Here is a 27267-nt window from a genome sequence, read left to right as displayed (position 1 = left end):
CCCTCCAAATCACGTTTAGGTGACAACCATTTTAGTATCATTAATCATATCAATGTATATAGTTCATTTAAATAGAAAATATGTAAGTTTGATATAAGTTGCATTGACATTGTATATTATTTATAATAGAACTATATATTATACATATAAAATGAACAAAACAAATTGGTTGATTCTTCATTCCATTAGTAAGTAGGTTGGTTGAAGGAATGGTGAAAAACTTGTGAATCATGGAGGTTCATGGTTTTAGAACATGCTATATGCACGTTAAAAAAAATTCAAATTCAAGAATTTTTGAACCAACAAACATAAAAGATGGGTATTGGGTACCATTAGCCGAAAGTGTTACACAGTTGGTAGTTGATGGGGTTCTATTGGACTAGCATGATCCTTCTGATCTGAGTCGCATGCAGGCACCTCAAGGTCCAGTCTGCTGTCGACCACTTCCAAGGATCCATTTGGGAACGCATCGGGATAAGTAGCTAAGATCTTGGACTTCATGCTTCTCAACTTCTGAAATATGTAGTCGAGGTCTGTCTTCATTGATTTCAAGACACGAGTATTTCTCGAGAAGTCAGCAATGACATCTGCATAGCCATTCTCCGAGTATTCATTGAAATGTGAAAGCACTGCATTGCTGTCTTGCAGTCTTCCCAATATGAGATGTTGCATTTGCTTAAGAGATTCGATCAACTCAGAATTCATAAGCGTTTTGCATTCATGAGAAACTTCCTTTGATGCTGCCTTAATCGCTGTCCGTTCTGATTCTTCCATCACTATACACCTGCGGAAAAATAACTTGCATCATTAAAAAGATAGATACGGAGAAAGTAAAAGAAAGGGGTATTGAAACAACCGTTAAAGGATTGTTACAGTATAACACCCAAATCAAAGTCAAAAACAAATCTGCCTGTAAATGAATGGAATATTCCTCTCTCCAGGAGCATTGACTTAATATTGCAATATTTATATGGTTTTAATACAAATCCACGTGTCTATCCACTCATCAATCTATAATACACAATATTGATCAACATTTCCTAACACGCGCCCTCAGTTTGAGCGGGAGGATGACGGATGCTCAAGATGGACCGGAAGTCAACAAATAGCAGTGTCGGAAGCCCCTTGATGAAAATATCGGCATACTGATATGAAGATGGGACATGAAGCACACGAAAATGACCAAGGGCAACCTTTTTCACGAACAAAATGAATATCTAACTCCACATGTTTGTTCGCTGATGATTAACCGAATTATGAGACATGTAGCCTAAGGTAAAGGACAATGCAACTCCAACAACAAATTTCGTAACCAAGCAGTCTTGGCCACCACATTAGCCACCCCCGATACTCGGCCTCGGCACTCGAGCGGGAGAGAGTAGACTGTCGTTTAGACGACCAAGAGATCAAATTGTCACCAAGAAACACACAGTACCCGGAAGTGGAGCGACGTGTATCCGGACAACCACCCCAATCTGCATCAGAATATGCAATCAAACAAGAAGCAGATGTGGAATAAAGATGCATACCAAAACTAAGTGTCCCTTGTAAATACCGATGAACACATTTCATGGCATTGAAATGAGGTTCCTTAGGATCCTGCATAAATAAACAGAGTTGTTGAACCGCATAAGACATGAGGTTCCTTAGGATCCTGCATAAATAAACAGAGTTGTTGAACCGCATAAGACATATCAGGCCAGGTGAAAGTCAAATATTGGAGAGCACCCACAAGTTTCCGATAAAAAGAGGGAGTCACAAGTGGTTTCCTTGAAGTACAACTAAGTTTAGACTTAGTATCAACCGGAGTAGAAGCATGTTTACAAGACGACATATGTGCCCAATGCAGAATTTCTTGAGCATACTTTCGTTGAGAAAGAAACATTCGATCCTTAGACTGATACACAAAAATACCCAGAAACTCAAATAAAGAACCAAGATCCTTCATAGAAGACTCTGAACTAAGAAGTGAAATAATACGATGTCGGAGAGCATGAGATGAACATGTGAGTATAATATCATCAACATATAATAACAGAAAAGCAGTTTCAGTATCTCTCCGGAAGATAAACAATAATGTATCAATTTTGCTGTTAACAAAACCCAAAAAAAGAATGTAAGTCGCAAAACGCTGATACCAGGCCCAAGGAGCCTGTTTAAGACCATAAAAAGACTTCCGGAGAAGACAAACATGTTGAGATCAACAAACCCATATGGTTGATGCATGTATACAATTTCCTGTAAATGTCCATGAAGAAAAGCATTTTTCACATCGAGCTGGTGAATAGACCATTGTCTGGAAAAAGCCAGACTAAGAACCGTGCGAATAGTAGTCGGTTTCACCACCGGACTAAAAGTCTCACCACAATCAACACCAACTTCCTGACTCTTACCATTAGCAACCAACCTAGCTTTGTGTCTCTCAAACTCCCCATTAGATCTCTCCTTATGGGTAAAGACCCACAAACACCGAATCACATTCACATTATTTGGTCTCGGAACAAAGTCCCAAGTATGAGTAGCAATCATGGCATTATATTCATCACACATAGCACTATACCAGTTAGGATCTTGTAGAGCATTAGCCGGAGAACGAGGTAACGGAGATTTTTGAGGAGTAGACAAAGTAGCAAAAACAACATTAGCATACTTCGAATTCGGCTTAAAAATCTCAGACTTAGAACGGGTGTGCATGGAGTGAGAAGGCTGGATGACACGTGGGCTAGAAGGAAGAGGAGAATGTGAAGAAGAGTAAAGAGAATCTGTGGGCTGTTATGGAGGGGAAAGGGGTGAGCTGTCCTGGAGAAGCTGGCCCAACATCAGGGAAAGGGTGTTGATTTGGGGGTTGGGTCGGCGAGCTAGAGTGAATCAGAAGAGAAGGTGGAGTTGTGTGCTCGTTAGAAAGCAGAAAATCAAAATCTGAGAGCTGTGGAGTATAATTTGAGGAATATGGAACTGCTGATTCATCAAACACCACGTGTCGAGAAATAATGATTTTCTTAGTTTGAATGTCTAGACATCGATACCCCCGATAAGAAAGAGGGTATCTAAGAAAAATACAAGGAGTAGAACGGGGACTCATTTTGTTGGACGCGGTGGCGAAGACATTTGGATAACAAAGACAACCAAATGTACGAATATGATTGTACGTCAGGGCTCTATTATACAGAATATGAACAGGAGTGAGATTACCTAACAATCGAGTAGAGCAAATGTTAAGTAGGTAAGAGGCCGTGTGCAAAGACTCAACCCAATAAGAAGAAGGAAGGGATGCATGAAATAAAAGAGAGCGGCATACATTATTAATAGTGCGGATCATACGTTCCGCCTTTCCAATTTGAGAGGAAGTATGAGGACACGAATAACGCTAAATCATGCCATGGTAAAGAGAGAATAAAGTAAAGTTGTCATTATCATACTCACGCCCATTGTCACATTGCAATGCCTTAATGAAATAACCAAACTGAGTTTGAACATACTTATGAAAACGCACAAAAGTATCATAGACAACAGTTTTAGATTTTAAAAGAAACACCCACAAATAATGAGAATAATCATCTAGGAAGAGAAAATAATAGGGAAAACCCGTATGACTATTAATAGGATAAGTGAATAAATCAGTATGTATTATATCAAACAGAGAAGTAATTCTAGTAGTAGAACCTGAAAAAGGAAGCCGACAATGCTTTCCCAACTGACAACCATGACAAACATGAAGGCTAGGCCTTTATTACAATCAATTATTTTTTTACTCCTAAGAAAACTAAGCACGTGATCACCAGGATGACCCAATCGGTTGTGCCAAACATCAGAAGATAGAGTAGCAAAAGCAGATGAAGAGGAATCTTTATTTGATAAGAGAGGGAAGAGACTCCCGACACTATTGCACCTCATCAACAAATTCCCCGTCTGCAGATCCTTCACAGAAAAACCAAACGGGTCAAATTCGACAGACACATTATTATCAGAAGTGAATTTACGGACAGACACAAGATTTTTGACAATATGAGGAGTAAATAAAATATTTTTAAGAGTAAGAGGGGCAAAAGGTTTAGGTAAAGCCATAGTCCCACAACCCTTAATCGGTATTCTAGTGCCATCACCAACCATAATATGTGAATTATAAGAATTCCAATTAATAAATGGGAAATCAATAACTGAACCATTCATGAGATGGGACGTTGCACCGGTATCCATATACCAGTTATTGTCCGGAGGTTGAAGTTGCATAGTGTTGAACATTGGAGGCAAGTCAGAGGGTTGGAAATTATGTCCCGGAGCCAAGAAAGCAGCAGTGGTATTACCGTGCTGTGGGGCCCGACCAAGAACACCTTGCTGACCATGAGAAACCGAAGGTCGTTGCCCATGGCCACCACGCCACTGAACCGGAGCAGAGAGGAATGGACATGGTGGATAAAAGGAAGACCATGGTCCAACCCAAGGTGGATAGAAAAAGGGTTGCGGTTGCGATTGTTGGGCTTGATGTCCCCCCGGTTTATTCCCCCCCTTGAGGAGCTGTGTTTCTTTTTCTTGCTACCCTTGAACTGTCCCATTACCGTAGACCGGCCACCAGCTCCAACGGAACCACCAAACGAACCACAAAAAGAGGTTGTCGTAGCTACAAGAGCAATCGAGGAAGAAGATAAAGATGAGTCCTCCTGGTTCTTTTAACGGCTAACTCGATGGAGCTCAAGCATGGAGCATGCTTTGGAGAAAGAAGGTAAAGGGGACGCCTGTTGAGTTAAGGTTGCAACCATCGCGTAATCCGACGTCAATTTTCCGGTCAATTGAAGAACCAAGCGTTCTTCCGGAACTGAATGACCCATTGTCAATAATTGATCAGAAATAGCCTTCAAACGTTGACAATAATCTGCCAATGAAGAACAATTCTCCAATTTAATCATACTAAATTGGTTTTCCAGATGAACAACCCAAGTACCCTTAGTGTCTTGAAAAAGATCACGTAATTTTTCCCAAACCACCATAGCTGTGGCCCTTTCATCAAGAAGTCGGTACAAAAGATCAGTGTGAATAGTGCCGTATATCCATTGAAGAACCACCGCATCAAGACGTTCCCACAACCCAACTTCGACGTCCGGTGGTCAACTAACCGTGGAATCAATGTGATCAAGAACTGCGTATACCTTTGCGGTATTTCAGAACAACGTAGCCATGGAGTAAACTGGAGTGTTTCACCGTCAAGAACCAACAGTACAAGACTCCTAATGTTGGAGACATTCAAAGCCGGATGGTAAGCGTTGACAAGAGAGGTCTTGACATTGTCATCTCCTCCAGGCTCCAGCCATGATAATAAAGACAAGAACAGAAAAGAGTATTGAAGAAGATAAAAAAACAAAAGAAATTGCAGCGGAAGAAGATCAGAGAAGAAAAAAGGAGATGGTGAAGGTTTGGCTTGATACCATGTAAATGAATGGAATACTCCTCTCTCCAGGAGCAAGACTTAATATTGCAATATTTATATGGTTTAATACAAACCCACGTGTTTATCCACTCATCAATCTATAATACACAATATTTATCAATATTGCCTAACACTGCCCACAGCCCATACTAATCGAAACAAAAACCTTACTTTACCAAATCTCTTACACTCTAAATAATTAACAACAATGTTATAACTTGAGCAGTAGAATCTTCATCTAAAACAATAACCAACTTAAGCAGAACTTTACCAACAAATTTTCTAGGCATCCATTCATCAGAACTCAGCATTTCAACAACAATACTAACCTTGACCACTATATACATTATTTTCAATCGATTGTTTTTGGATATTTTGAGTCAATGAGCATAAGTTAGGGATATACAAGGTTAACTATCCCAATATTAGGGGTATATAGGGTTAAATAATAATTGGGAGTATTTCGAGTCAATGAGCAATAATTGAGAGTATTATTTACAAATTTTCCTAAAATTTCCTCCAACCTTATTATTAATCACAATTTTATTATATACACCAATAACACTTTCAATCACTCCTAAGAATGTTCCTTTTGCTTTAAACACCATTATTTTCCAACAATTTCATAACTTTAGGCAAAACCTTTTTAATCAAATCTCCATCTTCTCTTTCACCCAAAATTCCATCATTAATGGTTGCATTCAAGCACAAACAACTCATTTGGGCAATAAAACCTTGCTCTATTGAGATTGACCCAAAAAAATAATCAAGTAAAGAAAAAAAAGAATTAATGAAGAAAGTGACGAAATAGCAGAAATACAAGCATATCCAATAGAGGAATCCGAATCTCTCAAACGGTTAAGGAAAAATGAAATGATGTTTTGAATATGAGAAGAAAGGAAAGATTTACGGTTACAACTCATTACAAAATATATTCACGATCGCATTCCACAAATTCATTGATAGATAAAACTAAACACTTAACCACATTCATAATCATAATCTATCCATCTCAAGGTTAATAAGTAATAACATCTTACTTATTGTATCAATTTTCTTAAATAAGAGAATTCTGCATTCCAATAATCAAAAAGGATTACTGTAAAATGTCAAACCAGCTTAACAAATTTTGGTTTTCATAACAAATTATTAAAAGTCAATTTTTATGGGGCGTTTGGTTCGCACAAGGAAATCGGAATGGAATGAGGAAAGGGAATGAAGGAGAAAGGAATGGATTCCCCTAATTTAGCCTAGTCGTTTGATTGTGTTCAGGAAACGGAATGAACTGCTCATTGATTCCCTTTGTGACTGTTTGGTTCAAGTTAAGCACCTTATTCTAAACATGGAATTGCTCCATGAAGCTGCCCAGAACATCAAGCAATATACCCATAACAAAATGGCAGCAAGATACTCCATCAACAGCCCAGAACATCAACAGCCCTCACATTATACTCCATCAAGAACATCAATAACAAAATGGAAATATACCCACAAAATTACCCAACACTTACTAAATCCATAAACTACCCAACAGTTACAAGCAATATACCCACAAAATTACCATTTCTTTGAAGCAACAAGAAATGGCAGCAACAATCAAATAGCAGCAGCAAGAAAATAAGCAACAAGAAATTGGCTAACCGAAATGAACAAACAAGAATTTGATAAATAAGGAAAGCAAAGCAGTGGGTTTACCTGCGAATTGAAGCAGTCAAATTGAATGAACAAACAAAGTAGTCCAATTGAATCGTGGGTTTGAGATGAAGATGAAGCAGCACTCGTAGGAACTCGAACAAAGCAGTTCAATGGAGAATAATGAATGAAATGGCCACTGAAGTCGAACGATGGCAACAGTATTAGAAGAGAAAAGAGATTGAGATGGCCACTGAAGTCGAATGAAATCAGCAATAGTAGAAGAACTTACATTTGACAATGGCGGCAGGAAAGTCGAGATTGAGGAGAAGAAAGCTACGAACTAATGGCGGCCGGCCGTCGTGAGGAAGAGAGGAAAACTTGAGGGAGGAGGCGGACGGCCGTGTGTAGGGTTTGAGAGGAGAGGGTAATGCAGGGGAATGGAATGGAAAAGGTACGGGGGGTTGGGGAATGAGGAAGCCCTAATTATGGGTAATCCCAAAACAAAAAATGAGAAAAGGATATGATTGTGAGTGGCAAACAAATAACAACAAAGGGAATCGGGTTTACCCATTCTCTTTCCCTTTGTTTATTAACCCCAACCAAACGCCCCCTTAGTCTTTTGTTTGCTTTTTTTTTTAATGTTAAAATCATCATAATTATTCGAAAGTTCCCTGTTTTTCTGGAATATCTACGTAATTTTGAGTATTTGTTATAATCCATTGAAAAGAAATTGAAGCTAAAATGAAGCATAATAACAATGCAAGAAACCCTAAATCCTAAAAAATCAAAGAAAGAGCAAAACCCCAGGAAAAATTAAACGAAGAAAAGAAATTACCTAAATCAAGAAGCAATAGCATTACAAATTGTCCCAAGTAAAGGAAATTATTATCCTTGATTCTTACTCCTGCTATGGTCCGCACTATTAATAATGTATGTCGCTCTCTTTTATTTCATGCATCCCTTCCTTCTTCTTATTGGGTTGAGTCTTTGCACACAGCCTCTTACCTACTTAACATTTGCCATATTATTTTTATATTATTATTATTATTATTATCATTATCATCATTATTATTATTATTATTATTATTATTATTATTATTGTTATTATTATGATTAGTATTATTATTATTGTTATTATTATTATTTTAAATAATTTTTTTTTTAAATATTATTTTTATTATAATAATAATTATTGTTATTGTTAATAATAATAATAAATTATAACAATAATAATAATAAAAATAATATTTAAAATTTTTTTAAAAAAAATAAATTAGTTGCGCGTGACTATATTTTTTAATTTTTTATTTTTTCTAAATATTATTATTATTATTATTATTATTATTATTATTATTGTTATTATTTTTTTAAATATTATTTTTATTTTTATTATCATTATTCTTATTTTTATTATAATTATTATTATTATTATTATTTATATTAATAATAATAATAATAATATTATTATTATTATTATTGTTATTATTATTATTATTATTATTATTATTAATTTATTTTTTTTAAATATTTTATTGTTATTATTATTATTATTATTATTATTATTATTATTATTATTTTAAGTCAAGGGCAAATTTGTAATTTCATTGAGAGTGCCGATAAAATAAAAGGGTGACGATATATAACAATGTCCTTTTCTATTTTAGTCCCTAGTTCCCTAAATGGCCTACTCTTTTTCTCAGTGTCACACATTCAACTTATCAATTTTTCTCAATTATCTTAATTTTCAGTTTTTAGTGTTTTAGTTTGTCCACTAAATATTGTTTGAACAAATTCTGTGGAATGGATGTAAAAGCATATGTCCATCAATTGTCCTTTGCTTCCGGCTTATACATCTTACATTAACATATAGTGTAGAAAAACGTCATTATAAATTGCAAGTATAATGAAACGGAAGAAAGGAGTAAAATGATTGATATCAGAATAATGAATTAGTATATTAGTTACGGTTTTCATTTCAATCAAAAACAAATGACAAATGTTTGATTATCACCATTTATATAAATATTTGATTTTCTCAAAATAAAAAAGATAAGTCTGTACTTAGTGGGGAAAAATATAAATGAAAATTTAAGAAAGAGTATAGATCATAACTAAAAAACATACATGTATTTAAATTAAAATATAGCAATTCTTATATGACACTACTCTTTAATTTCATTTACGTATAATTTTTTTTAAATATCTTATTAGCATCCATCCAATTAAAACATTTCCAAAATGCTTTTAAACTTTATGACGGAGTAGAGAATTATTAAAGACTTTTTTCTATCATTTATGTAGATTTTGATTTTTTTATCTATAAAAATGATTTATTTCATGACCATGTTTTCTTATGTTCCTCTGATTAGTATATCCTCGGACCTCCAATAAAAAGAAAAAAAAAAAAACTTGGGAAATTTTATGTGCTGACCTTGAATTTTTAGCTTTGCTACGTGGACAAACGGTTTTTTAAATTCGCGTGGTGATCCTAGGCTTCGAACTTTTCCGCTTGGTAGAAGAAAGGCTAACATTTTTTAAATTTATGTTATTATTATCTATCATAATAATGACTTTTTTCTCCATAAAAACAAACGTTCTGAATATTTTAAAGAACACTTTAATAAAAATATATTCAAAATAAGTACTTAATTTAGCAAAAAATTTAATATTTTATCTACCATATAAAAAATTTAAAAGCAAATTTAAAAGCACAGGGTCTCCCTGATAATAAAAATCGAGAATTTAGATTAGCCCATGTAATTCCCCCAAAACTTTGTGACCGAGTATTACTTGTCTGGAGTCTGAGCATAACGAATTTATGATTCACGACGTAATAGATCTCTACGTCCAGTGGCGGACCCAGGAATTTCAAACTGGGGTACAAAATACGAACGTCATGTCGTTCGGATAATCGAATAAATTTTTTTTAAAAAATAAAAAAATTACAACACATAATAGAATCAATAGTATAAAGAGTATAAAAAAAAGACCTTGGGGGTGGCAACACTCTAAGATTCACAACTAGCCAAAACAGCTAGCAACAATCAAAGGCTTAACTTAAGAAAAAAAAGAGTATAAAAAGAAATAAAATAAAAATAAAAATAACACTAAAAACAATTAAAAAACAAACTAATTACAACAATTATACAGATGACACACTTAAATCCCAAAATGATGATAAACCCAATCACAATTTCCACGTAAAGCACACTATAACCACCTATGACATGTCCAACAGCTTAATGAATGAAATTCAAAACAACAAAAATAATAATAAAACTCAATCAAGATCAAAACTTGCAAACAATTAATTAAAAAAATAAATTTTCAATTCCAATTATAACCATATAATCCACATTCAACCCCCGAAAATATGGAATTCACAATTTTCAACACAAAATCAATCAACTCAGATCCACACACACCTCAAAAAAAAACACCAAACTCTCTTGAAAAGGCTTAATGCATGAAAAGCAAAGTAAACAAGACACAATAAACAATCAAAATTCATAGTTAAATGAAACCCTAGGTTGACGAAATGCAGCATTTAACAATGAAATTATCCGAAAATGACACAAAATTGTAGGAAAAAAAAAACAGGATAGAAAATCAATTACTTGAATGAAAACAATTAGAAAATTTGAATCTTACAGTGAAATGAGTAGAAAACTTCAGCTCCGAAGAAACAAAACCCTAACAACAAAATCTGAATAAAATGAAATCTCCATCAAAATCAAAAACTGAAATCAATAACAAAAACAAGAACATGAAACCAAGTATGAAAACAAGAATAAGAAATCAAAAATCAAAATAAAAAGTAACCAAAATAAAACCGAATGAAAGTCAAAAAAAAAAAAAGCACAAAAACGCTAATAAAAAGTAACAAGAACAAGAATGAAGAATGAAGAACTAAATGAAAACAAAAACGAAGAACGAAAGCCAGAAAGAAAGCACAAAAACAAGACAAGAATGAAGAACGAAGAACTAAATGAAAGTCAAAAAAATTCACAAGAACGCAAATAAAATCAAATGAAGAATGAAGAACAAGAACAAACAACAAATCTAGAACAAAGAATGAAAAAAATAAAACGAATAAGATGAACAAAAAATCGATGAACTAAACACAGAAAAAAAAAAAGCACACTGAAAATGAATAACAAGAAGAATGAAGAATATAAACCTGAGAAGATGACCAGCATCAAAACCAACATTCAAAACCAGCATCAAAACCGTAAGCATCAAAACCAGCATTAATATTACTTGAATCAAATTAAGTATCTAAATTTAACCAACAAACAATGAAACAAATCAGTAAATCAACAAATTATAATTAGGGATTTAGGGAATTAGGGTTCATAAATGAAGAAATTATAATTAGGGTTCATAAACGTACGGCGTGACGGCGGCGGCCCGTAGCACTGAGGAGGCAGGGACGGGAGCGCCGGAGGTACGACGTCGACGTGGGTTGACAGCAGGGCGGCGAGCCGGCGAGGCAAGCAGGGAGGAGGCGAGGAGCAGTTCGCGAGTTCGCTGTTTCGCGTGAGGCTTGGCTGCTTGCTTTCTTTCTTTCTGAAATGGGCGTTCTCTTTCTTTCTTTTCCCGTGTTTTGGTTTAATTTTTTTTTTTTTCTCTTTTTTATTTTTCAAACTGGGGTACAGTTGTACCCCTTGTCACTTAATTCGGTCCGCCACTGTCTACGTCTCTCTTTTTACCCTTGATTAATCCCGATTCTTATTTGTCGCCACCCTTTTCATTTTATCGCCACCCTTCCTAATGAAATTACGAATTTGCCCCTGATCTTTAAAAATTTACAAATTTGCCATTGAGTATAACTTTTCATTTTCATTTTTTTTAATTTTTTTTAATTATTCTTATTTATATTATTATTATTATTATTATTATTATTATTATTATTATTATTACGGTTATTATTATTATTATAACGGTTATTATTATTACGGTTATTAATAATAATAATAATAATAATAATAATAATAATAAAATTAATAATAAAAATAATAATAATAAAAAATTAAAAAAAAAATACCAGTCGCACAAAACTCATAATTTAACCAGATAGGTTTAGTGGAGTACGCATAATTTAACCATTATTCTTATTCAGATGGATCAAGGACCGAAGTTCAGCTAATAAATTCATAATTTAACCCTAACGATGAAGTTTAGTGGAGTACGCATAGTCGCATACGGCATACTGGTGTGTATTGAACCAGATAGGTTTATTAAACCAAATTTGGGCCGGGGTAAGAGTTTGATCCGGCATTTGTAATTCTAACGTATACAGTTGTGGTTAATCCTTGACGGAAAGGGCTCTCTGCAGACTCCAAGTATCATCAAGTAGCAGCAGCAGCTGGAAGACCAGTAAAAGTAACATCTATTTTATAAGCACTTATAGCCTAGTTTTATTATGAAAGTTATGACGAATTAGGATGAGCATCTGCATGGGTTTAGTACCCTATCAAGGCCTTGTTCGACTCGCTCTAATTTAAGAGTATGAGTCTAATAATTTGATTTTATGAGTATTACTGATGTATTTGGATCTAGATGAAAAAAATAGACTTCATTTTGCGTCTAAGTTTCTAAACTCGGATTCGATTCTAAACCGTAATCATATATATTTCTGAATTTTTATTTATTTTAACACAAAACGTCACTCTTACTTGTTATAACATTTTATTTATTAATCATAATGATGGTTATTTTATTTGTTTGTTTATAATAATGTTGACTTATTGAGGTGTTTATATGTCAGACTTTATATTTTTTTGAAAGTTTTTAGTTCAAAATAGTGAATTATAATTGATTAAAAATTAACGATATTTACAATTTCTCCCTTATTTCTTTCAATCTTTTACTTTCAGAAAAAAAAGCTATTTCTAAAAATGTTTATTTAATTCATGTAATTTATAACTTGGTGACTCTTTCTTTATATTATACTTCGTAATAAAAAAAACGGATATTTCATAATATACCACTGAGTTTTTTTGAAATTCACCATATATTACACAAAATGTTTTAATTCACCATATACCATTGAGTTTTCGTCCATTAGCACAGAATACCATTAATGACAACTGTCGTCTGTGTGCCGTATGTAGTAAATTACCAGTATGCCCTTACGCATTCAACTGGCGCCATTGTTAAGGTTGACTTCCCCCAACACAACGTATGTCTTCAAAAAATTGACCCTCCATCTTTCTTCTTCTCCATTCAAGAAACTCTCTATTCGTCTTCATTGATCTGTAACCCTTAAAATCTATCAAAAATTTGCAAAGTATCGATTTGTGTGAAGTGAATTGCAGGTTGGTGAAGTGATTTGGAACCCAAACACAAGTGGTTGTGACTGAATTTTGCACAAAGTTCGCTAATTCGGTGGATTTTGTATTTTTTTGCAAAATTGAGTTAGAGTTAGGGTTAAGTGTGATGTGTTGCATGCGAATTTGAATTATGCTAAAGTGATGTGTTTTTGTTTTGTATGCGATTTATAGTTTGGATTGTGATGTAATGTGTTGTTGGTAAATGTTGTTGTTAGAATGAGTACAATGTGGTTGTTAGTTCATGCTCCATGGGGTACTTTTAATGTGAGGGTGAATGACACTGATAAGACCAATTTGATGTAGTTGATTGAGTATATGTTTGAGGATTTAGTGAAACAGAACGTATTTCTCCCTAAATACTTCACCCTGTTTGTCACTAAATCTAGAACAAATCGTAAGTTAAAGTTAGTTGATGATGGGGCAATGTTAAAAATGTGGGAGTGGAATGAAGGGAAGAGTGAAATTGAAGTGTTTATAGAAGAGACAGGAACACCATCTCTTGTGTTTCAGTCTGCAGAAGCTAGTTAGGTAAAAACTTTGAAGAATAGGGCTGAAAATAATAGGCTAATGGAGGAAGAGAATAGAAGGATGGCAGAGGAAGCAGAAGCTGAGGAGCAGCTTTTGGCCCAGCAGGCATATACTATGGCTGTAGAGGTCCCTATTTTAAATGTTGATGATGATGGGATTGAATATGTAAGAGTGTTTGCTACCAAACAGTTGATGAGGTTTTTCCAGGAGATTTACAACCTCAACCCTTACAAACATCTCAACCAAATAACCCTTTAAGAAGGAAAAAACTTACTCCAAAGAAGAAGAAAATACCCCCTGCACAGTCAACCCAACAACAGCCTAGGCAACCAACCCAGCCCAAAGAACAAACTAGGCTTAAACCCAAAGAGTGGAGGGTGCCTAGAAGCATTGCTGTTAAGTTTAGCTTTGATGTTGGCAAGAAAACTGCAGCAGGGAGGCAAATCAACACTAAGAGCAAAAAAAAATTGGTGGTTGAAGAAATTGATGTTAAGTCTGATGCTTGACCTTCTGATTATAGTGAAGATGGTGATTATGAAGCTTCTGATGTTGAGGCTGATTCTGATATGGAGTTGGACAGTGAGGATGAGTACATTGTGAAGAAGATGATGTTCGTGATAATATACATGAGAAGAGCTTTGAGGATTACTTAGATGGGTCTCATGTGTTAGAAAAAATATACAAAAATGGTAAAATCTGGTCTCACATACCATTTGGATCCATTGTTCTTGAGGAGTAGTTGATTTTTGAAACCAAAAAATAGTTTCTAGATGTATTCAGAGATTACTGCATACAAGAGGGCTTCTCTGTTTCAGTTGACCATGTTGACAGTAAGAGGTACATAGCAAGGTGTTTGATGAGGGATTGCACTTGGATGATTCATGCTTCAGTTCTAAGAGACAAAGTCAATTGGGCCATAAAGAAGCTAGAAGGAGAGCATGCAACTTGTGGGAGGCTGGAAGAGAATCCTATGGTCTCTTCAGCATGGCTATGCAGACAACTGTTACAATACTTAGAGACAAACCTAGATGTCCCAATTGATTTATTGCAGAGGCTGCGCATGGAAAGGTACAGGATCCATGTGAAGTTGAGATTGTTATACATAGTGAAGAGTTTAGCCAGGGAGCAATTACATGGTGGGTTTGCTGAGTCCTATCCAGCTCTTCCAACGTATGCTGAAATGATAAAGTCCACCAATCTTGGGTCTTATGCTCAGGTTACATGAACTGACAGTTTGCAATTCAAAGCCTGTTTCATATCTTTTGCAGCTCAAGTGAGAGGATTCTTAGGTGGTTGTAGATTTATCATAGGAATAGATGGTGCACATTTAAGTGGGTATTACAAAGGGATTATGCTCACTGAAGTTGCAATAGATAGGAATAATGAGATCTTTGTGTTAGCCTTTGGGATTATTGACATAGAGAGTATAGATTCCTGGACTTATTTTTTCAGAAACTTGAGGTGCCTATTTGCTCAGTATGGATCTCAGAAGGATGACTGGACTTTTATCAGTGATAGGATGAGGATAAGTTTCTTCTTTGTCTTTAATTTGAGATTATGAAGCTGTTTATTAACTTAGTCTTGTTTTTTTAAGGGGTTGAATCAGCATTGTTTGAGGTGTTCCCAAGAGCTACCAGGAGAATATGCTACCAGCATTTGTACTCAAATTGCAAGACTGCAGGATGGAGTGGGGCAGCATTTCATAAGCTGTTTTGGATTGCTGCAAATGCCTACAATGAGTACGTTTTTGGAAAAGCTATGTCCAAGATAAAAGAGTTTGATGCAACAACATATGACTATCTAAAAAATGTAGAAGAGCAGTGGAGTGTGCACATGTTTGACTGGACAGTTTGTTGTGATCATAACACAACAAACTTCGTAGAGTCATTCAATGCAATAACAAAGGCCAACAGGGACATGCCTGTGTTTACATTGCTGGAAGGTAATTTTGTGTCCCTATTTTGCTCATTTAAATGCAAAAAAATTGTTGCTAACTATGGTTTTTTTATATATATATAATTAAGCTGTCAGGAATTGGTGCTTGAAAAGGATGAGTTCCAGGTTCGATAAAGCAGTAGGCATGGAACCTAATGAGTTGACAGAACATGCAAAGGGGGTGCTGGCGACTAGGACTGATGAGTCTAGGTTCTACCTTGTCACTGCAACTGGTGGTGGAGAGTTTGAGGTGAGGGATGGCCATGTCAAGTTCCCTGTCACCCTTGGAAATATGACTTGTGGGTGTGGGAAATGGCAAGGTTCAGGAATCCCTTGCAAGCATGGTCTCAGGGTCATTTACAACCAGAGACTTGATCCTAGGTACTTTGTCTCACCTTTTTACAAGGGGGCTACATACAAACTCACTTATGGAAACCACATCCACCCCATGGCTGATCCAACTCACTGGTCTTCACTTGATGTGCCAGAAATTGCACCACCCCAAGGGAAAAGAAAAGCTAGAAGACCACCTAAGCAAAGGAGAAGAGCTACTCATGAAGCAAAAAAGGAAAGAGGCACATAAATAACAAATGCAGCCTATGCAAAGAACTAGGCCACAATGCAATGACATGCAAGGCAAAAAAGGCATCATCAAAAAAAGCAGAACATGCTGCTTCCTCTTCACAGCAAGGTAACACAAGGGGAAGAGAAAGACTGCTACTTAGCATTTGTTAGTGTCATTTTTTTGGTGAACAGTGTTTAGTGTCAAGTTGTTTTTGAACAAAATGTTAAATACTTGGTTTGTATGACACTTCTTTTGTTTATCACAATTTCAACGGCTATATTTTTTTTAAAAATGGTATGTAATGGTATATGATGAATTATTAACTTACCACAAACGACACACTGACGACAATTGTCATTAATGGTTTGGGTTTGCATACAAAACAAAAACACATAACTTTAGCATAATTCAAATTTGCATACAACACATCACACTTAACCCTAACCCTAACTCAATTTTGCAAAATAAATACAAAATCCACCGAATTAGCGAACTTTGTATGAAATTCAGTCACGATCATCTGTGTTTGGTTTCCAAATCACTTCACAAACCTGCAATTCACTTCACACAAATCGACACTTTGCAAATTTTTGATGGATTTTAAGGGTTTCAAATCGATGAGACGAATAGAGAGTTTCTTGAATGGAGAAGAAGAAAGATGGGGGGTCAATTTTTTGAAGACATACGTTGTGTTTGGAGAAGTCAACCTTAACAATAACGCCAGTTGAATGCGTAAGGGCATACTGGTAATTTACCACAAACGGCACACTGACGGAAGTTGTCATTAATGGTATTTTGTGCTAACGGACGAAAATCCAATGGTATATGGTGAATTAAAATATTTTGTGGTGTATATGGTGAATTTCGAAGAAACTCAGTGATATTTTATTCGTAAAAAAAAAAACTTTCCTATCATTCTTATTTTAAGTTTTGTTATTTAATTCTAAGCTGGGAAACACGGACACGGCACTGAATAGACGTGTCCCGTGTCGGACACGGACATGCGAAAATCCGTGTCCGACACGCCAAATGAAGTGTCCGATATTTTAATATTTTTTCGGACACGTGGACACGGCAAGGACACGCGACGGACACGGCAAGGGACACGGCAAGGACACGTGTGTTATTAAAAAAAAAAATAAAATTGAAAACTGAGTACAGCAGCAGGCAGAAGGCTTCTCGAATTCCATTTCCCTCTCAATTGCAATTCCCTCTCTTGGTCTCAGCCTCTCACTCCTCTAATACTAAAAACTCTACACCTCTTCCTTCACCTCCACCACGCCACCGCCACCGACGGCTGCTCCTCCATCACAGACAAACACTCGAAGTCGGTGCTGCAACTGCTGCTGACTAATTTCACTGTGGGCTGTGGGTTGTTCGAATCCAATCAAAGAATCCCTAAAAATCGAAATTTTTGATTTTGTTTAAGGTATTTTCACTCTTTATCCTAAATCCTAATATTAATCTTGTTCTAATCTTTAATCTTAGTGTGAATTTTAAATTCTTACTTAATTTCTTGTAATGTGCTCTTTCGACCATTGAATTCGATTACTGTGTTCATCTTTGATTTTATAATCTAAGTAATATGGAGCCATTTATTTGTTTGAAAAACCCTGGAATTTTCTAGTTTGATGAGCAAATTGGGTTTAAAAATCTACGTGAAATAATGTTTTGTTTTGGTAAAAACTGGAAACATTATTTGATGAGCGAACTTGCTGTGATGGAGGTATAGGCTTGCATCTCGAGATCGACTTATCGAAATTTTAAATGGAATTTCCAGTAAAAATGATCCTGAAATCAGGGACTATCCATGGTGTTTTCCTTTGATTTCATCTTCTAGCTGTGTAGTTAATTGACTTTGATTTCAATTCAATAAATTATAGTCTTGGATTGTAAATCTGTGTGGTTTGCTGGTTTGCTGGTTCACTATATTTGATTTCAATTCAAAAAGTTAATTGACTTTGTTGAGGTTGTACTTGCTGTGATGGAGTTATATGAATATCTGTGTAGTTAATTGACTTTGATTTCAATTCAATAAATTATAGTCTTGGATTGTAAATCTGTGTGGTTTGCTGGTTATATCTGTGTAGTTAATTGACTTTAATTGTGGTTGTTTGAATTTGAAGAGTTCAATCATGTCTAGTAGTGGGGCTAGTGGCTCCGATTCATGCAATTTAAGTGGTGATGCTACAAATGAAGAGGGTGATTTCGGTTCTTATTTGCATTTTATGTGATTTTTATGTTTTTAAAGTGTTTATTTACAAATATCAAATGAAAGATTGTAAAATTATCTTTAATTTGATATATTTATTATATTACCATTTTCGTGTCCCCGTGTCCGCCATTTTTAAGTTGGCGTTTTCCCGTACCCGTGTCGTGTCCGTGTCCGTGTCTGTGTCCGTTTTAGTACAACCTAGATTCTAAGTCGTTGCAATCCTCCATTATTTCCCCTGAGGCCCTGACCATTGAACAACCGCTAACGCCAGCCGCCGTCATCTCTCTCTCACATCGCCTCATCTCACTTTCTAACATTTGCAATTTGTACACCATATTCATACATATAGGAATCTCTTCCTGAGGTGCGTTTTTTTCTTTCTTGTTTTTGCTTTACCCTAATTGCTTGTTCAATTCTTTACTTTTTTCTTTCTGTTAAAATACTCAAAGTCCATTTCTTGATAATACTCAAAGTCCATTTCTTAATTTTTGATTTGTTTTTATTTCATTTTTCTACTTTGAATCTTTATTTGCTACGCAGTTTGATTAGAGGAACAGTTGGTTGTTGATGGGTACTAGGGCATATGTACTTGTTATTTTGATATTTAAGATGCATTATTTGAAAATTTATAGTATTCATGTTTATTATAGTTTTTCACCTTTCTGTTCAAAAGAAATAAACTTTGGAAAGTACTTCAATTAGTTCAATATGATCTTATTTTAGTTTGATTGCAATTATTGAATACAACTAGTTGTGGATTTCCGTCATATTGCCATTAACGAGAACAAGCAAGTTAAAGTGATTTGCAACATGTCTGCACTTATCTTTTTTTTCCTTCTCACTCTCCTCTAACCTGACACTTCCAACGAATCGATTCTAGTATTTGTTCCTGAAAAAACAGAGAAATGGTGTATTTATCAGTCATTAGTTGGGATAAATGAGTGGTATATTCATGCTGAATTTAGGATTGGGGTCTTTTGCTAGTTTGAGTGAAATGATCAAAAAGCATGTGTAGCTCAAGTAATGTACCCGAGTAATTGCGTTGGGATTGAATCAATGGTATAGTGTATAGGGGATAGGTCTGATATCAGTCGATGAATTCTGCCGGAGCCCCAGTTGATCCCTATGTATTTTGATAATATTTTGGTGAAACTTGTTAAATTTAGGAGTAGGGTTTTTTGCTAGTTTGATTGAATAGTGGATAAGGCTTATATCAGTTGTCGACTTCTGCTGGAGCCCCAATTCATCCCGGGGTAGTATTTTGATAGTTGTGGGTTTGTTGGATAGATTCCCAAAACACGAAAGAATACTAATATTATCCAGAAACAAGAGATTGCAAATAACTCAATTGCAGTTGAATATTGTTTTTAATTCAGGATGATTGTAAAATTTAATGTCGATGATTTCATACCGGACTAAGGAGATTCATTACGATCACTTTCTGCTTTTTGACATGGATTACATTTACAAACAAGCCTTACTATGTTGTCTTGTGGATTTAATGATGTGTTGCCATCCGTTCAATTCCCGCTCCCCCTCCCCCCATCAAAATGAAGAATTTCAGCAGATTGAAGGCTTCGTTCTGCTTTTTCATGCATAATTATTAGGATTTAAGGTTTCGGAATTTGATCTTGAGGGTCTTCAATACCATATCTTCCTTGGTCACATGAGTGAAAACACACTAATGGATGATGAAGGGGGGGAAGAAGAAACATTGGCTCCTTTAAGGGGATTGAGTGATTCTGAATTCTCATCAAAGGATTCTGCAGATGAAGAACTGTGTATTGAAGCAGGTTCCGGAACCAAACAGCAGTTCAGGTAATGTACTATGTAATGATGAAAGGGGAGCTGACTAAGATTTGGTTACTAATGATGTAGTCTGTTTATTATAGAAGTGTTGTCTTGAAGGCTTGTTGGAAAGATGATATGGGTATGGCTCAGATTATGATTAACATGGGCAATTTTTTGAAATCAATGGGGATCAATCGTAATAGCAAGATGTATCTTTCAATTGAAGAGACATTGTAAGTGAGATCGTGACCTAATCTGCTCGATTTTTTATGTTTGTTTTTCTTTTGCCTCAACCTTGATGTATATCTTTCATTATCTCTTCAATTTGCAATTCTTATGAATTGGTTGCCTTTTATAGTGGGAATTTGTTTGTTAGAGTGCTCCAAAATTTAATGTCAGTAAGTGGCTCCCATTTAGATGAGGTTTTGAGAGTCGATTGTAGGCAATTTTACCCTTTAAATGACAAAGAGGTTGTTTCCGATTGACCCTTGATAGCAAACACCATCGCAACTTCACTTCAAAAAAGTGCACATGATTCAATATGCCATTTTGCTATAATATGTTACAACCCAATCAAAGGACTAAATTTTTTTTGGCTCCATCAATAATTGATGAAGCTTTCCAAAAAGCTTTAGTATGATATAAGGTGCCCCCTACCCGGGTATGTGTGTGTGGTCTGACCATGGTTGCTTCAGGATTCTCCCTAGGCAATACTTCTGTTCTTGAGATCATCTAGTACTTTTGGAAAGATTTTGTTAGGTCGTGCACTCGTGCTGCTAAATCATTAATTTGTTTGGATCAAAGCAATCAAATCTCTTTTTGAGAATCATGCTAATTCTCCATGATGTTCATCATATTCTGATCGAGTCTCTGATAAGTGCACGATATTATAGGTTTTTAGTACAAATAGGTGCGTTGCTTCTTGTTGATGAAGAGGAAACCGAGATCCTTTTAAAAGATTTGTATCCCAAAGTTGAAGAAGAAAAGAGTGGTTGCAGTTGGGAGGGTTTCAAGGTTTATCAGCATCTGAAATCTCTCGGGTATATTGTAGGACGACTCGGCAGGCCATGGAGCCTGAAAAGCACAAGGAGTTCTGTTCTGCCTCTTGAAAATACTTCAGAAAATGATAATGCAGCACACTTTACAGTGTATAAAACTTCAATTGTTGAGTCATTGAAAGCTTTACAACTTAATGGAGATCATCTTCCTCTCAAGTTCAAGGAGACATCACCTGAAAAATCAGATTTTGTTGTCCATTTGCCCGTTTACGAAGTTTTCCTTCCGAATAGCCAGTTTAAGAAGACATGTCCCGGGGATCCAAATTTTGTTGTCTACTCGGCAAGGTATCATGCTTACTCTCTTCTTAGTTGGCATTTTTTATGAATTATCTTCATGTGCTATAAGCTTTCAATTGCGTACCTGAAACCGACTATAGTTCGCTTTTCTCGATTTACAATGCACGAAAAGATTAGTGAATCATGTGATACTATTTTCATAACTGATCTCGACTACAATAGAAGTTCTACTCTTTTCTATGTGAAGATATATGAAGGCAACTACTTTTGTATTGGAAACTTTAGCGAACTTCTATATTTTTGCGTAGTGTGTTCCTGATATATGATCTCGTTCTTTCAATATATTACATTCAATTAGCTCAGTGTCATCAAGTGGTTTCACTTCGGCGAGGTTTGGGGTCAATATTCCGCAAGTTTTACTCTTGTAAAACAAATTGGTTATTTCTGATAATTGATCTGTGATAAAAAATTTCATATGCAACTTCATATAAACAAGACGTGCTCATACTTTATCAATCGGTATTGTTATTCAGTGGCGATCCACCTTCGTTTTCTGACCTTAAAGAACTGGAAAGACAAAGCAATGGCATTCCTCTAAAGATTGGGCATGTAGACGATGGGCGAGTCAGTTTATTTTCTTTTGATGCAGTGGAGCTTCCCCTTCTTCCATGACATTATCGAGCAAGGTTTTTTCTCAGTCATGAATATTGAAGGTGTATATGTAATCCTAATTGAAAAAAGGAAAAAGCACAAAGAATGTTGAGAAATATTCATTGATTTTGTAATTTAAAGAATTAGAAATTTAGAAATCTTTGCTGGTCAAGGGTTCATCTCCCTTCAAATTTAAACATCCATATTAACTGATGGTAAGTGGCTTTTTGATTAGCTCATTGAATTTTGATTTATAATCTTATTGTTAGTTGAACTGTCATAATAATTATTTTGTAATTTGCTCAGTTAAAAAGTTGATTTTTAAATCAAAATAAAAACTAAAACAACTTTTTAATTGAAATGAATACTGTATTAACTAATGACGTGCAAGAGGGGATTAAGAAGTGACATATCTAATCTACAAGAAACTATTTGATCGCAACATTTATGTTGAAGTATTAGCTACTTGTTAATTTTGTTGATGTCATATTATGATTTTATTAATAAGTAATATTATTTTAATATAAAATACGTTTAACATTAAAAGCAGTATTATTATGTGATGTGAGACATATTTATTTATATAACGATTTAAGAACAAGATTGAATGGCGGGTTTCACCTAATATTGTAGGTAATTTGATGGTTTGATTTAGGTTAAATACTATTAATTGCAGTGTTCGGGGAGTTATGTTGAGTAGTGTTTTGTAATTGTTAGGGTAAGTCTCAAATTACCTATGCATGGAGGTGAGTATGATCATCTTATTGCTAACACCATGACATGTACTATGAAGAATGATAAAGGGTGTGCAATGAGAAACTTTGGTTAAAGCAAGAAGAAAGTTTTTTGAAGGGTGTTTGGACAAGGTAAGGAGGTGCATAAGGCGTGTCCTGAATTAAGCAAGGAGTTGGGCTAAGGGTTTCTTAAACAAGGCAAAACATCAATGGCTCACAATAGCATTATGGAGTGAGTGTTCGTTTGAGCACCCTAGTGTAGGCCTAACTTCACAATATATCTATTTTGGCTCAAACTTGTTGGGCATGTTTGAGTTTTTAGATAGGATTTATTCTAATATTTTAGGACTATAAGGTACCTAAATCAGATTTGAACATGCGATGAGGAGGCTAGTATAAGAAAAAGAGAGGTTGAGTGCCTAGAAAGTTCTTGTATTAGACGAGTTATATTCCTTTGAAGATGGGAACTTTGAGCTTGATACTTTACTCCATTTCATCATTGTATTGGTGAATCATTATTAATGAATTATAATCTAATTGAGTGGTAATAAAAATTATTTCGGTTTTTCTATTTTTTTTTCTACATCTTTTTTCGCCATTGTTATATTTAAGAGTTTTTTTAATATTTTAAACTTTTGAGATAGCTAATGCAAAATTAGCTTTTGAGACTATATTTTACAAAAATATATTTCAATCACCTCTTTAAAACAAAATTTAGTTAATTCCACAACTCATTACTTCAAAATCTCAACTTCCACAATTTCAACTTCAAAAAAAGCCTCCCATAAAACGTATTTCTTCCAATAAGAAAACGACACGTAAGTACCAAAACTTCCGCTCTCCAATGAAGTCTTCCCATAATACAACAAATGTCAAATTCAATTTCAATTCCAATTCCAGTTCCAGTTCATCCTTCCCTCGTAGTCTCCTTCTTTTCACTCTTTAATTTCTCTCTCTCTCTCTCTCTCTCCCCTCTGAATGCACTGCGAATTCATCGCTGAACTTAAAGCTCCTGCAATCGATAGATCAAGCAGAAATCTGAATTTATAAGCCCTAATTTCAGCTCAAAATGCTCTCAAAATCCCTTGGAATTATCCTAATTCTAGGGTTTTTGCTAAATCTTTCACATTCCCTTAGATTTGATCTTCAATCAGGCCATACAAAATGTATTTCAGAAGACATCAAAAGCAATTCTATGACTGTTGGAAAGTACCACATCGTGAATCCTAATGAAGGAACTCCATTGCCGGATACTCATAAAGTCACTGTTAGGGTATATAAACGGGGATAAGTCTTTCAGTGTGAATATGAACCCTAATTTTTGAAATCGAAATTCCTAATTTTTTTGTTTGACAGGTGACATCGGCGTATGGGAATAATTATCACACGGCGGATCATGTGGAATCGGGGCAGTTTGCGTATACAGCTGCTGAAGCAGGTGATTATATGGCGTGTTTTTGGAGTCCAGAGCATAATCCACCTGTGACGGTTACTGTTGACTTTGATTGGAAAACTGGTGTTGCTGCTAAGGATTGGGGTAGTGTTGCTAAAAAAGGAACCGTTGAGGTGAGTTGTTTTTTTAAAAGTAACAGATCATTGGAGTAATTTATCCCTCTTTGTATTGCAATTTACGTTTTATGCTTTTTAAATATTGGTTTTGTGAATTTAACGTTGTCGAATTGATCAAATAGTATGTCTTATGAACTTTTTGGGGTTAATTTGATCAAATGAAAATGGCTGATCATGATCTCAAGTTTTTGTTGCTTGGGACCTGGTTCAAACTGGATTTCAAGGAGGGTTTTTTAGGGTCTTCATGTAGCTAAAAAAAATAATGATTCGAAATTTTTTCTTGTGACTTGTTAAAATAGACTGAAAATAAAGCGGTCATTATCCCCCTTTTGTATCAGCCATTGTTCTTACTTGCAGCTCTGCACTAAGGAAAGGTGGATACTTCTTTGGGATGGAGGGCCGTCATCTTCCTGTTAAATTGTTTTGGTCACGCTACTTGCTGATTCTTGTTCTTTAGATAGTGTATCAATTTTTTCAGATACATTGTTTCTGACTATCTTTCTTCTTTTTAGTTTGCCCACATATATTTTTGTTTGTTCAATTTAGACTTTATTTCTGGCCCATGATATTCGTCATTCGACCTACATTTTTTTTTATTTTTTGAGCAACATGAACTCCTTTTAGAATCTCTCTTTTTAATACCTATTCAAAATGTTTGTAGAATCACATTTAGATCAGCATCATTGGATATAAATCGACCTAGACTAAGTAAAATTCTGGAAGTAGTATGCGTATATGATCCTACATTTTATGTCACAATAGCTTCTGTTCAGTTCGTCTCTGACACAGGCTTCTATCAATAGTGCACTTCAACACTTTTACATGCATTATTAAGCTTTGATGTCTAAACAGAAAGGAGAAGCTTGAGACAATCATGCTATATGTTTCTAAAGTGATATTGAGTAATCTTGATTTGCTTTATCCAACAATATTTGCTTTTTTTTTGTCTTATATCAATGTGCTAACTGCCAAATAAGGTTCAGTTTTGTGGTGTTTTTTCTATGTCCTATCTTGTTTTTCTTTCCTTTTTCCCCTGTATCTATCTCCTTTCTCCTACTTTTTTCTATCAGCCTTTATACTATATTTAATCAAGATTTCACACCTTTTTATTATCTTTAAAAGACACAATTTAAACATTTTTGCAACAAAGGGCTATAAAGTTTGATCAGCTATATTTTATCCATTTGCTAATTGGGATTTTGATCGTAGGAAAGCTTGTAGTAATGAAAACTATTTTACTTAATTGAAATACAACAAACTATTATTCTTCATTAGAAACTACATTTTAACGTACAAATGCTGCATGAAACTACCTTCCTAGTTGGCTCTTGTCAAAAACTCTCCTTTTCCGTTATGTAGTTTGGTATTTACACGATGCTACCTTCGGCTTGTTTTGCACGATTTGACTTGGTTTATGGACCTTTTCCAAGGTACACCTAGCTCACAGGACTGTTAATTTCCCCATTTCCCTTGTTCATCTCTTATATAGGGACAAAAAAGGAGGTTAAACAGGTAGAAAAAGGGGAACTTAGTTCAAATGCCACCTAAGTTCAGCTGTAATAAGTTTTGTTCATGCTACATTACATAAGTTTGGTTCCATCCTATATGATTCTCAACCCTTTCACTCATTCTTTACTAGATAAGTTCGTTTATTCAATTTAGTTATAATAAGTTCAGTTCAAGCGCCAAGGGTTTTGAGATTCCAACATCCTATATTTGGTAGCGAAAGAATAAGAGAAGCATTTTAAGAGAACGGATGAGTCGGTCTTTTACTATGAGTAAGAAAGCTGTTTATGTTTGTTTGCTGATATATATTGACTGTATATTTTCTTATTTTTCATATTTGTATTCAAAAATATTCTAATTATACCTCTTTTAAAAATTCCCCTCCTTTAGTTGACAATGAATTGATGTATTTTATGATAAATGATTGGAGTGGCTGTGGTTCTATAATATAATATGTTTGATTCAGCAAAGCTTTTGTTTGTATCAGGTTATGGAGTTAGAGTTAAAGAAACTAATGGATACAGTAAACTCCATTCATGAGGAAATGTTTTACCTTCGTGAAAGGTGGGCTGTTTTCCTTCTTGCCAGTTGCCAAAACTTAGAGTAGATTTCTAAAAATTACATCATAACTTTGTTTGACTTTCAGGGAAGAAGAGATGCAAGCGTTAAACAGAGCTACCAACTCTAGAATGTATTGGTTGGGTGTTCTCTCGGTTGTTATTTGCTTATCAGTGGCTGGCTTGCAAGTATGGCACCTCAAACACTTCTTTGAGAGAAAAAAGCTGCTCTAAGTTAGAAGTTCTGTAAAATTTTTCAAGCAGAGTAGTAGTGATATATTTTTAAATGCCCAAATCACATTAAATTTACGTCATAGGTTTTTTTGTTGGAGATAAAAAGTTATTTGGTTTTGAATTATAATGGTTAAATTATATGCTATCAGTTTATGTGAAGTTGCAAATGATTTTTTGATTAGGTATTAGTTGAATTTTTTTTTTGATCTATAAAAGGTACAATTGCATATTTCAGCCATGGCAGATTTCGTTTAAGTGGGTCTTGATGAAAATTGCTTGAAAGTATCAGGGGAGT

The 27267-nt window shown here is 34.9% G+C and overlaps 4 protein-coding genes across 32 annotated transcripts; 3 read left to right on the top strand and 1 right to left on the bottom strand.

Annotated features, from left to right (window-relative positions):
- Positions 1–14: 14 nt before the first annotated feature.
- Positions 15–11692, bottom strand: LOC130821354 (kxDL motif-containing protein LO9-177). 28 transcript variants are annotated; one of them, XM_057687073.1, is made up of 6 exons: positions 11451–11682; positions 11238–11335; positions 10709–10763; positions 7118–8065; positions 1530–1599; positions 15–784 (listed from the first exon to the last, which is right to left on the bottom strand). In XM_057687073.1, exon 6 carries the CDS (start codon positions 772–774, stop codon positions 346–348), a length of 429 nt encoding a protein of 142 aa, XP_057543056.1. In that variant the 5' UTR covers positions 775–784; positions 1530–1599; positions 7118–8065; positions 10709–10763; positions 11238–11335; positions 11451–11682; the 3' UTR covers positions 15–345. The 28 variants fall into 28 exon arrangements, 14 of the variants coding, with proteins under 14 accessions (XP_057543056.1, XP_057543053.1, XP_057543055.1 ...); XR_009045351.1 differs by lacking the exon at positions 15–784 and adding an exon at positions 918–1475 and having other exon boundaries at positions 1556–1599; positions 11451–11692; XM_057687070.1 differs by having other exon boundaries at positions 1530–8065.
- Positions 11693–13959: 2267 nt separating this feature from the next.
- On the top strand, positions 13960–16438 carry LOC130821753 (uncharacterized). The gene is made up of 7 exons (XM_057687534.1): positions 13960–14046; positions 14091–14359; positions 14441–14534; positions 14684–15090; positions 15154–15449; positions 15515–15862; positions 15945–16438. Exons 1-7 carry the CDS (start codon positions 13960–13962, stop codon positions 16436–16438), a joined length of 1995 nt encoding a protein of 664 aa, XP_057543517.1.
- Positions 16439–17592: 1154 nt separating this feature from the next.
- LOC130820941 (uncharacterized) lies at positions 17593–23248 on the top strand. 2 transcript variants are annotated; one of them, XM_057686499.1, is made up of 5 exons: positions 17593–17849; positions 20243–20453; positions 20528–20659; positions 21320–21769; positions 22255–23248. In XM_057686499.1, the coding sequence occupies exons 2-5, from the start codon at positions 20302–20304 to the stop codon at positions 22391–22393; spliced, it is 873 nt and encodes a 290-aa protein (XP_057542482.1). In that variant the 5' UTR covers positions 17593–17849; positions 20243–20301; the 3' UTR covers positions 22394–23248. The 2 variants fall into 2 exon arrangements, with proteins under 2 accessions (XP_057542482.1, XP_057542481.1); XM_057686498.1 differs by having other exon boundaries at positions 20192–20453; positions 22255–23245.
- Positions 23249–23876: 628 nt separating this feature from the next.
- LOC130820506 (transmembrane emp24 domain-containing protein p24delta9-like) lies at positions 23877–27131 on the top strand. The gene is made up of 4 exons (XM_057685905.1): positions 23877–24379; positions 24463–24672; positions 26669–26745; positions 26828–27131. The coding sequence occupies exons 1-4, from the start codon at positions 24176–24178 to the stop codon at positions 26970–26972; spliced, it is 636 nt and encodes a 211-aa protein (XP_057541888.1). The 5' UTR covers positions 23877–24175; the 3' UTR covers positions 26973–27131.
- The last annotated feature ends 136 nt before the right edge of the window (positions 27132–27267 follow it).

This window comes from Amaranthus tricolor, chromosome 8 (assembly GCF_026212465.1).
Source record: "Amaranthus tricolor cultivar Red isolate AtriRed21 chromosome 8, ASM2621246v1, whole genome shotgun sequence".
Classification (NCBI taxonomy): Eukaryota; Viridiplantae; Streptophyta; class Magnoliopsida; order Caryophyllales; family Amaranthaceae; genus Amaranthus; species Amaranthus tricolor.
Note: the sequence above shows the minus strand (reverse complement) of the source record. Positions and strands in the feature narration are given on the sequence as shown.

Coding starts and splice junctions, on each gene's coding strand:
- LOC130820941 (XM_057686499.1), top strand. CDS start 20,302: ATGAGTGAAAACACACTAATGGATGATGAAGGGGGGGAAGAAGAAACA. Junction 20,454..20,527: donor GGAACCAAACAGCAGTTCAG/GTAATGTACTAT, acceptor TGTTTATTATAG/AAGTGTTGTCTTGAAGGCTT. Junction 20,660..21,319: donor CTTTCAATTGAAGAGACATT/GTAAGTGAGATC, acceptor ACGATATTATAG/GTTTTTAGTACAAATAGGTG.
- LOC130821354 (XM_057687069.1), bottom strand. CDS start 11,308: ATGCTGGTTTTGATGCTTACGGTTTTGATGCTGGTTTTGAATGTTGGT. Junction 785..11,237: donor GATGCTGGTCATCTTCTCAG/GTTTATATTCTT, acceptor ATTTTTCCGCAG/GTGTATAGTGATGGAAGAAT.
- LOC130820506 (XM_057685905.1), top strand. CDS start 24,176: ATGCTCTCAAAATCCCTTGGAATTATCCTAATTCTAGGGTTTTTGCTA. Junction 24,380..24,462: donor CTCATAAAGTCACTGTTAGG/GTATATAAACGG, acceptor TTTGTTTGACAG/GTGACATCGGCGTATGGGAA. Junction 26,746..26,827: donor ATGTTTTACCTTCGTGAAAG/GTGGGCTGTTTT, acceptor TTTGACTTTCAG/GGAAGAAGAGATGCAAGCGT.
- LOC130821753 (XM_057687534.1), top strand. CDS start 13,960: ATGGAGGAAGAGAATAGAAGGATGGCAGAGGAAGCAGAAGCTGAGGAG. Junction 14,535..14,683: donor TTGTGAAGAAGATGATGTTC/GTGATAATATAC, acceptor ACCAAAAAATAG/TTTCTAGATGTATTCAGAGA. Junction 15,450..15,514: donor CAGTGATAGGATGAGGATAA/GTTTCTTCTTTG, acceptor TGTTTTTTTAAG/GGGTTGAATCAGCATTGTTT.